This window comes from Dipteris shenzhenensis, chromosome 6 (assembly GCF_047967505.1).
Source record: "Dipteris shenzhenensis isolate YYH24624 ecotype China chromosome 6, Dip_SZ_1.0, whole genome shotgun sequence".
NCBI classification, from domain to species: domain Eukaryota; kingdom Viridiplantae; phylum Streptophyta; class Polypodiopsida; order Gleicheniales; family Dipteridaceae; genus Dipteris; species Dipteris shenzhenensis.
This window is the reverse complement of record NC_141601.1, coordinates 46,482,583-46,492,184: the sequence shown is the minus strand read 5'-3', so window position 1 is coordinate 46,492,184 and position 9,602 is coordinate 46,482,583. Positions and strand designations below refer to the sequence as shown.

Sequence of the window (9,602 nt, the reverse complement as noted above, 5' to 3'; positions counted from 1 at the left end):
TAACAGGCTGTTCAAATTAATTAACAGGCCGTTTTCCTCCCTGGGGTTTTTACAAAAGGGACCTCGTAGATCAATACTCCCTCTCTAATCACACTCATTCATCACTCTCCCTAAATAAATTCATTAATTTGTCTCTTTACTGTCTCTATTAACCCAATTAGTCTAAGGTCTTATCGCCTATAATTTGCCTTTGCGCCCTGCCTTCACCGCCTCACCAACTCTGCCTCAGCCCTCTGCACACTAGGGGGAGAGCGTGGAAGGGAGAGAGGCAAGGTGAGGCCTCTCTCAGGCTTTGCTCCCCTCCCTTTGTTTGCTCTGCCTCAACCCCCTCCCTCCCCTCCATATATACTCGAATAAGCATCTTGAAATCTCACAAACTTTCTCGAATCAACCAGCACATTCCTGCGCTGCCCTAATCAACACTACACCTTAATAGACACTCATCAGGTTAGGCTAAGTTAATCGACACTTAGGCATGGGGGAACAAATACTAATGCCAAATTTCCAAGATCGTGGGCTTCTATGATGGGATAATGATGAATTACAATGTATGGGGGGAGTATGCATACTCGGATAATGATGAATTACAATTGAGAGTGTCTGTGTTCCGACAATGATTGATTAAAGTTCAAAATGAAGGCGGTCATTTCTAGTGTAGCACAATTTCTGATCACACTCCACAGCTGCTGACTCTCGAAAGCTTCTCTGGTTGCACAGCATCTGCGGCAGCTCATTTGAGTCCAATTCACTTGCACACCGCCATCCTCCTTTTGCTCAGCAGCTGGGGCAGCTCAGGTGAGTCCTCAAGGTCCGATTCACTTGCACACCGCCATCCTCTGGTTTCACCTCCATTTGAAATTTCATAGGAGGCCTCAGAGACCAGCAAAATTGAGTTGGGTCGTTCATTTGATTGACGCAAGTAGCAGCTTTGGCTTTGCAGTTCGCAGAGGAGAATCTGGGGGGTATTCTTACCGGTATTGCCTTTCTAAGCTCGGCTTTGACGGGCAGATGGAAAATGCGGAGACGAAAAGATGCTACTGCAGATGCTCCGCAAATGAGAGCTTCTGCCTGCGAGGTTCATGACCAGCTATGACTGGAAAGGTCGTCCTTTCCAGGGTTGTGGAGGAGAGGCTGGCTGTGATCAGCAGGAGGTCAGGCCAAGAGGTGAATGAGGATGCCAGGTCAAGACTGGCGGTATTGGACGAAGCTAGCGCAATCTCTGCTTTGGACCCTATTGTGAAGTCCTCTACTCCAATTAGAAATGCATCCGGCTATGTCATCTTTATGATAAAGGAGGTCATTGCTAAATCACCTAGTATTGAGAAGTTGGTGAACCGAACGCTCTCGGAGGTCTCGGATGCCGATCTCCAGAACTTGGCGATTGAGAAAGAGAGAACTCCACGCAATACAGATGGGTTGCTTACACAGAGGAAGGATTCATCATGCCTTGTTTCAAACCCAGCTGCACTTGGGGCACTTAAAAACGATGCCTTGGGTCGAATTCTGGAGTCTCAAGCTAGTACAAGCTATGCAGATCCTACGCCTGCAACACTGGAACCCCTAGTAGTCTCCAACAGTGAAAGTGAGCGTTCCTCAGTCTCCTTAGAGCAGGTTGTTAAGCCGGCTGCAGCGAGGCAACTTGATTGGACACTAGCTGAAGATAAATGGCTTGCGTTTGGGCAGCTCCCTTTTCCCAAGCGCCACTTGATCCTCAAATATTTTCACCCGTAAGTTGTGCACTTTCTTGGAAACAATCTGTGACTGGTTTAAGGGAATGGTACATGGTTGCTTATATGGTACTGCTGTGACTGGTTGAAGGAAATGGTACATGCTTATAGGATACTGCTGTGCATTCTTTAGCTATAGGGACGCTTTCATGACGCATCTCTCTGTGGAGAACCTACACATGTTCCAAGAATGGGGCTTCTATCACATGGAAGATTGGCTCCGGCATCAATCAGGAAACAACAAGGCCAAAAGGACCTTTCATGTATGCATTCGAGCTAGGTTTGTGAAATTGTGTTCCACCAAAGCAAGACAACCTCATTTCTTAAAAAAATCAGTTTGTAAGATTGGATATATTCTATTCTTATGGAGGGGTGCTAGTCTCTCCCTATACACACGCACATGCACGCGCACACACACATCTACCTGCTCCACAGAGGACCACTAATTTCTAGAAGCCATAGTTGTTGCACATGCGTACTACTATGGCTTCTAGAAGATAGTGGTCCTATGTGGAGCAGTCACTTTTTCCAAATGCTGCTACGTTTGCTACATTTGCTACATCTGGTTCCTCCGGTTCCTTGATAGGAGGGCTGCGACTTCAATGCGTTTCATGCTTTGTACAGCTGTAAAGTAGATAAGAAGGGTCAAGTCATCTCAATGGTAAGCTACTTCCATTTATGTGAGTTACTACTGCATGATTCTAAGCTTTGTCTCTATTTGTTTCAAAAATGTTTGGACGGTGGGCATCCAGGACATGACATTGAAAAATGAGGGAAGGCCCTTACAACGGGCATTTCAAGATGAAAATGTTATGCGAGTGGAATTGGAAGCCATAAAGGATGAGGCTAAGGCATGTGAAATTTTGCTTAGAGGCCTCCAGATTGAAGGGCTCCACATTGGCCTGCGCACTTACCAGTTCTATGGTAAAGCCGCAGCCCACGAGACACTGAAATTTAATTAAACATGACTGTGGGTCCTACGTAGAGTGAATCTGATGTTATTTCCTACAATTTGAGGCTTTGTGAGCCTTTTGATGCTATTTCTCTTTCAGGGTTTAAGAGCGATCAGCCGAAAAAGAAGTCAAGGCCCTCTTGGGATACCTCAGCACAAGCAAAATGTTATTTTCTTTGCATTCAATCTGAGGCACAAGCTGACCTGCAAAATCCAGCCTTTCGAAAATACAAAACAATTGGAGAGGCCCGACAATATTTTGGTCACTTCCACACAATCGCTAATCTGTCAAAGCGTATTTCCAGGTTACTATCTCCAAGTTTGAATGTGCTTTGCCCTATGCTAGAGTATGTTTTCTAGCACACGCTTTTTAATGTGCCTGTGCGCCGCCCCCTCCCCCCCCTCTCCCCCAAAAAAAAAAAAAAAGAATGCTTTTTAATGTTTTCTAGTCCTTAGCGAAGCTGGTGTTTACAGAATGCAGCTTGCGTTGTCAAAGACTCTACAAGCTCCGTTACAACTTTCACAAGTGAAAGTTGTAGACATCCCGGATGTGTGTTGCAAGGTATTAGCCTGTTTTTTGATTGCCCACTCTTTTTAGTGCACCAAATGGGCCACAGAAGCAGATCTATTCACTATTGATAATTTTTTTTGCTTAGGATGCAAATAACATCATTGTCAGAGGAGTGAATGGTGAGGAACTCATTACAACAGATGGGGCTGGTTTTATTTCTGAGGATCTCATGCGGTTATGCCCTGTTGGTGTTTTTGAGGGCAAGAAGCTCATATCATCAGGTCCTTGCAAGGAGGTAAAGATGTTCACCTGTTCCTAGGAGGCCAACCAACAACTGAACCTAGTGTGTTCTCTGGCTTTTAGTTCTTTGTGAAGGCCTAGTTGATTCCATGATAACATTTAGGACATAAAAGGCTTATTTGTGTGCAGGAGTATCCTTTGCTTATTCAAGTGCGGCTGTTTCATAGAGGAAATATATACAAAGGAGTACTCCTAGTAAATAGAAAGGTACATCTTCTAGCATTTTCTTTCCACCAATCCTTGAATTTTCAGTTAACCAGCTTTCTTATTGTTTTGTTGTTGAAACAGCTGCCTCCTGGAACAATTCTAGTGCGATATTCTATGAGGAAGGTCAGAAATGATCCAAACATTTGCTCTCCAACATTCGATTCTCTGGAAATTTGCGGAACAAGGTATGTTGAAATGTTGTGTCTGGGCAAGAATGTTACCTAAAATGTATACAAGTGGGCTTACAGTCTTCGCTTTGTTGGAAATTGGAATACCAAGCCTTCAACCTATTTTAAACATGAAAGTATCTTGCTAGCTGCGAACTGTGGTTGCTAACACATAGAGTGACATTTAATTAACTAAATAATCATTTCTCTTGTCATTACACTCCCTCATGCTTGAATGAGCAGAAGTCCTCTTCTGGATTATTGCTTGTCTCTTCCTCTTACCTGCACTTTCTCTTGTTACTTCTGCAATTGCATTGCCTCTTTATAATCTGCGAGTATCTGTAGAAAATCTTTAAAGAACTCTTCTTCCATCCATTGTGCATCACTAGTTGGCTGTTTTTAAACTTCAGTAAATACATATATCTCTTCTTTCCACGAGTACACTTCTCTTTATGGTACACGATTTGTTTCGGAGTAAGAACTTTAGTCCCATCTTCAAGTTTAGGTTCTTGATGCTGAGTATCCAAAAACGCAGAAGTATCGCCATGGTATCTCTTCAAATTGCTCACATGAAAGATATCCTGCATATGCTAGTGGGCTGGTAATTTCAGCTCATACGCTCTGGATCCTTCTGTTGGATATAAAGCTGCTGAAATCTGGAATGGATCATAAAACTTCGGTGCTAACTTGACATGTTTTGTACTTCCTCTCACTGACTTGATTCTTCTTTTATCAATCTTCAGTAAAACCCAATCATCCTTCTTGTAATAAACTTCTTTTCTTTTTTTATTGGTTGCCTTGGATTGTTGAACCTGGGCCTTCTAAATATGTTATTTTACCTGCTCAATAACCTGTGACATATCCTCAGCAAACTGGTCAGTAGCAAAAATTCGCTCCCCCAAGTGTGTTATTGGAGTGGGTAAACATTGTCCATAGATGATTTCAAATGGGGCTTTCTTGGTGGAAGTATGTACAATGTTATTATAAGCAAACTCTAACATGGGTAAGAACTCTGGCTACCTTCTAGGTTGGTCATGGACATAAGCTCAAAGTAAAGTAATTATGGTTTCATTGGCATTCTTACTTTGTCCATCTCCTTGAGGTGTTGAGATATCGAGCTCCACTCGTGATATGTCAGGGTGATCAGTGTGCATTTATGTCATCGACTTGTTAATTGCAGATGCGGTTGATACACTGTCCATAAATAATAGCTGGATGACAGCTATCTTTATGTACTCTAGTTATAGGCTCAGTCAGTATGTCACCTTAGTTAGCTGAGTTTGGTTCGAGACTCACGTATAGGGTTCACCTATTCTTTTGTTCTTAGAGTTCTTTTAGCTTTCACAACTAAGAAGAGTAAAATTGTTTTCAGTCTTCATCTTTGTGTATGTTCCCTCATTGTGTATGTGAGAAAGCTGCAAGTGAGACTCCTTCCTTCTCTTTCACTCTTTTCACGTGGTATCAGAGCTCGGTTTGTGGTAAGAAGCTCAAGAAAGCAAACTAAGTTCGCGGTATCCTAGTAAGAGGATCAGTGTTGCTTTGCTTTTTTTTCGAGTTTGGAAGCAAATCTCTGTAGGTAGCACAGTCGGAAAGTGCAAGAGTGCACTGTCTCAGATTGGCACGCCATTCGCAGTGTGACAAAAGGGTTGTATATGTTACGAGATAGGGCAAAGCCTTTGGTAAAATTATTTTTTTGATTTGAGGCCGTTTCGGGACCCGTTATGGTAGCGGAAGTTTTTTGCAAGCACTCAGAAAAGTGTCATGTTTTTGCTGTGCGATCATTGTTTTGCAGGTCGGTGAAAAGTTATCGTAGAAATTACATCGTATGCCTGTGCGCAGAGATATTGGGAGTGACATAATCATTCTTATTGCCTGTTGATACATAATCATCACTAGGAAGTGACTGTGTAGTCAAATATCACTTTTTGTCAGTTTTGCAGATTTGTCATTCTGAGACAGAAGTTGTGTTTTTTTGCAGTGACAGAATATTTTGCAGTGTTTTGTAATGGCGTCTGATGATCTTTCACCACTTGTTATTGAAAAGCTTGATAAGAACAACTTCCAAGCATGGAAGCTTGGAATGACGAATTTTCTTAAGGAAAAAGGCTATTGGGAGTTCATTACTGTGCATAATCGTCATTAGAAAGTGACTGTGTAGTCAAATATCACTTTTGTCAGTTTTGCAGATATGTCCTTTTGAGACAGAAGTTGTGTTTTTTTGCAGTAACAGAATATTTTGCAGTGTTTTGTAATGGCGTCTGATGATCTTTCATAAATTGTCACTGAAAAGCTTGATAAGAACAATTTTCAAGCATGGAAGTTTAAAATGACGAATTTTCATAAGGGAAAAGGCTATTGAGAGTTCATTAGTAGAGCTGAACAAGAACCGGTTATTCCTAATGTTCTAAATCAACATGATTTGCAGGCATTTAAAGGCTGGTATGAGAGCCAGAAAAGTTATATATTGGTTGTCTATCAGTATTTTAGATTCTATGATTGTGCATATTCTAGATGTAAGCACGTTGAATGAGGGGTGAGATACTTTGATAAAAATGTATAGCACAAATACGCAAGCCAAGAAAATGTAGCTAAAGTAGGAGTTGAATAATGTGCAGACAGAAAATATGAGTATTAATGACTACCACATGAAGGTGAAAAAGATTGCAAATGCACTTGTTTCTATTGGATCGTCAGTGAAAGATGATATTTAGTTTATGTGACCTTGAATGGTCTAGGAAAGGATTATGCACAATTTCGGACATCCATTGCCGTCCGTGAGAATTTTTTTGATTTTGAGGAGTTGATTGCTCTTCTAATTTCTGAAGAGCAGAGAAATGGTGGTGCATCTTTTTCAGGAGGAACTTTAAAAGAAGCTGTCTTTTACTCAAATGCTGGTAGAGGCAGAGACAGAAGTAGAGTAGGCTGATTTGGAGGTCGTGGTAGAAATCAGAATATGCAGCAAATTCAAGAAAACTAGTCCTATAGAGGAGGACGTGGTAACTTTAGAGGTAGGGAGAGCCAAAGAGGTCGTGGTGGATGACAGAGGTCAAAATGCAAACAGCAATGCTGAATACTGCTACTGTGGTAAAATGAGTCATATGGTTAAAGATTGCTATAAAAAGTAGAATGACATCATGATTGAAAAATTACAGCAAGACAATTATGCATCCTCTAGTAAACAAGGTGATGACATAAATGAGCATTTGTTTATGGTGTAGCACATAATCAATTTTATGACAAGTACAAAAGAAAGTAATGATGTGGTATGTTGACTCATGTGCATCAAATCACATGACAGGTCATGCAGAATGGATGCAAGATGCAAGAAAAATGAAAAGATCAGGATTTGTGGAGACTGGTGATGATACTGCATATCTTATTGTGCAGATTGGTAAAATTTCTTTATCTATGTAGGATGAAAAAAAACAAAACTTGTCTGATGTATTTCATGTCTCGAATATCACCAAGAACTTGATTTTTGTTGGTCAAATGGTTGAGCAGGGCTTACAGGTCAGATTTAATCATGGATGCTTTGTTGAGGATATGAAAAATAAAGGTGGCTTGATAGTAAAACGGAAGAAGAAGGGCATGATATTTACGTTGGATGCGCACATGTCTGAATTGAGTGCAATAATGTTTGTACATGGGATCGGTGTAGTTGCAAATATTGATATCTGGCATAAACACATTGGTCATGTTAATGTAAAGCGACTTAAATTAATGTAGGTCTAAAATATTGTTGCAGGATTGTCTGAGTTCAAGGTTGCAGAAATGCATAAGGTATGTGAAGCCTGTCAATTTGAAAAACAGGCAAGGAAACTATTTTCTAAATATGTTTAAGAGAGTAAGAGGCCATTGGAATTAATCCACTTTGATGTGTGGACTACTAAAGCTCCATCTATTGGAGGTTGTCATTATTTTGTCACTTTTATCGATGACTATAGCAGAAAAGTTTGGGTGTATTTTATGAAAAAGAAAAGTGAAGTGTTTGGGCATTTCAAAGCTTTCAAAGCTACGGTTGAAAAAGAAACAAGCCTGCAAATAAAATGCCTAAGGTCAGATGGAGGGAAAAAGTATCTCTCAAATGAGTTTGTAAGTTTTCTGCAAGAGTATGACATAAAGCAGTAATATTCATGTAGTCATACTCCACAACAAAATAAACTTGCAGAAATAAAAAACAGACATATTGGAGAGATATCTCGTGTCATGCTCAACGAAAAAGACCTGTCAGATTATTATTGGACTGAAGCAATTGCTATAGCAGTTTACATAATGAACATAAATCTCACTGCAGCAATACATGGCATGACGCCAGAGGAGAGGTATAATGGTAAGAAATCAGATATTTCTCATTTGAAAGTTTTTGGTTGCATTGCCTATGTTCATATGTCAGATGAGTTGAGATTCAAGTTGGATCTAAAAGTTGAGAAGTGTATCTTTATTGATTATTCTTTGCAGCAAAAATGGTATATATGTTATAATCCTTTTACTCGTAAGTTTACAGTGAGCAGAGATGTTTTTGATGAGATGAGCAACTGATATAAACCAGTAAATGTGATTGATGATGTAGATGCACAAAATGGTAATGTTGCACAGAATTCATAGCAGCAATTATAAAATATTAGTGGACCTGTAGTGTTATCTAGCAATGGTTCACAAACTTCGTCATGGACATGCAGATTGAGATCATGAGGATCTTCTCAAAGCAATGCAGATAGTGGTATGCAAGTATTACAAAAAGAAAAAGAGAGTAGATCAGCTTATGGTTGATGTAAATGCAAGTCACTCTTATGTGGATGGTGAATCCAGTGGCTCAGAACAAAGCTTTGATGATGAGTCGGGTATTCCTTCTGTTGTTACACCTGGAGTAAGGAAGACAAGGAATGTTTTGAGAGTACCTGGTAGTGAGCCTATTTTGCGCAGGTCTACTAGAGCTATATATTTTGTGGATAGACTGAAATATGATGGATTTACAGTCGTTCACTATGCCTATATGATCAAACTGATACATGAACCAGAGTAAGCCATGGAAAAAGAAAAATGAGAGAAAGTCATGGATGCCTTGGAAGTAAATACTACATGGAAATTAGTGCCTTTGCTTAAAGACAAGAATATAATTGACTGCAAGTGGGTTTACAAGGTGAAGCACAATGCAGATGGTTCTGTGAACAGATACAAGGTAAGATTAGTTGTCAAGGGTATGCACAAACATATGGTATTAATTATGAAGAAACATTCAGTCCGATTGCAAGGATGACAACCGTAAGAGCAGTCATTGCTATGGCTATATCAAAGGGATGGTCTTTACATCAGATGGATGTAAAGAATACTTTCTTGTATGTGGTGATTTGCAAGAAGAGGTCTATATCTGATGTAAAGAATACTTTCTTGTATGGTGATTTGCAAGAAGAGGTCTATATGGAGCAGCCACCATGTTATGTTCATGCTGTTCATCCTGAGTTTGTTTGCAGGTTGAAGAAAGCCTTGTATGGCTTGAAGCAAGCACCCAGAGCATGGTCTGACAAGATAAGGCAGTATCTTGTCACTATTGGCTTTTAGATTTTCAAGGCAAATTTCTTACTTTATGTGAGAAAAACAGAGAAAGGCATTATGCTCCTTGTCATTTATGGTGATGATTTGATCATCACAAGTGATAGTCATGAAAATATCTTTCGTGTGAAAATGCTATTGAAGCAGAAGTTTGAGATGAAGGATTTGGTAGAGCTGCGTTACTTCTT

The 9,602-nt window shown here is 40.1% G+C and overlaps 1 protein-coding gene across 4 annotated transcripts; it reads left to right on the top strand.

The window, feature by feature from the left end:
- Positions 1–648: 648 nt before the first annotated feature.
- Positions 649–7,642, top strand: LOC147901239 (putative RNA-dependent RNA polymerase 4). 4 transcript variants are annotated; one of them, XM_087376310.1, is made up of 11 exons: positions 649–795; positions 941–1,727; positions 1,861–1,990; positions 2,314–2,388; positions 2,480–2,651; positions 2,780–2,984; positions 3,154–3,241; positions 3,336–3,485; positions 3,620–3,697; positions 3,779–3,882; positions 7,610–7,642. In XM_087376310.1, the coding sequence occupies exons 2-11, from the start codon at positions 1,090–1,092 to the stop codon at positions 7,617–7,619; spliced, it is 1,650 nt and encodes a 549-aa protein (XP_087232436.1). In that variant the 5' UTR covers positions 649–795; positions 941–1,089; the 3' UTR covers positions 7,620–7,642. The 4 variants fall into 4 exon arrangements, with proteins under 4 accessions (XP_087232436.1, XP_087232435.1, XP_087232433.1 ...); XM_087376309.1 differs by lacking the exon at positions 7,610–7,642 and having other exon boundaries at positions 1,009–1,727; positions 3,779–4,178; XM_087376307.1 differs by lacking the exon at positions 7,610–7,642 and having other exon boundaries at positions 3,779–4,178.
- Positions 7,643–9,602: the final 1,960 nt, after the last annotated feature.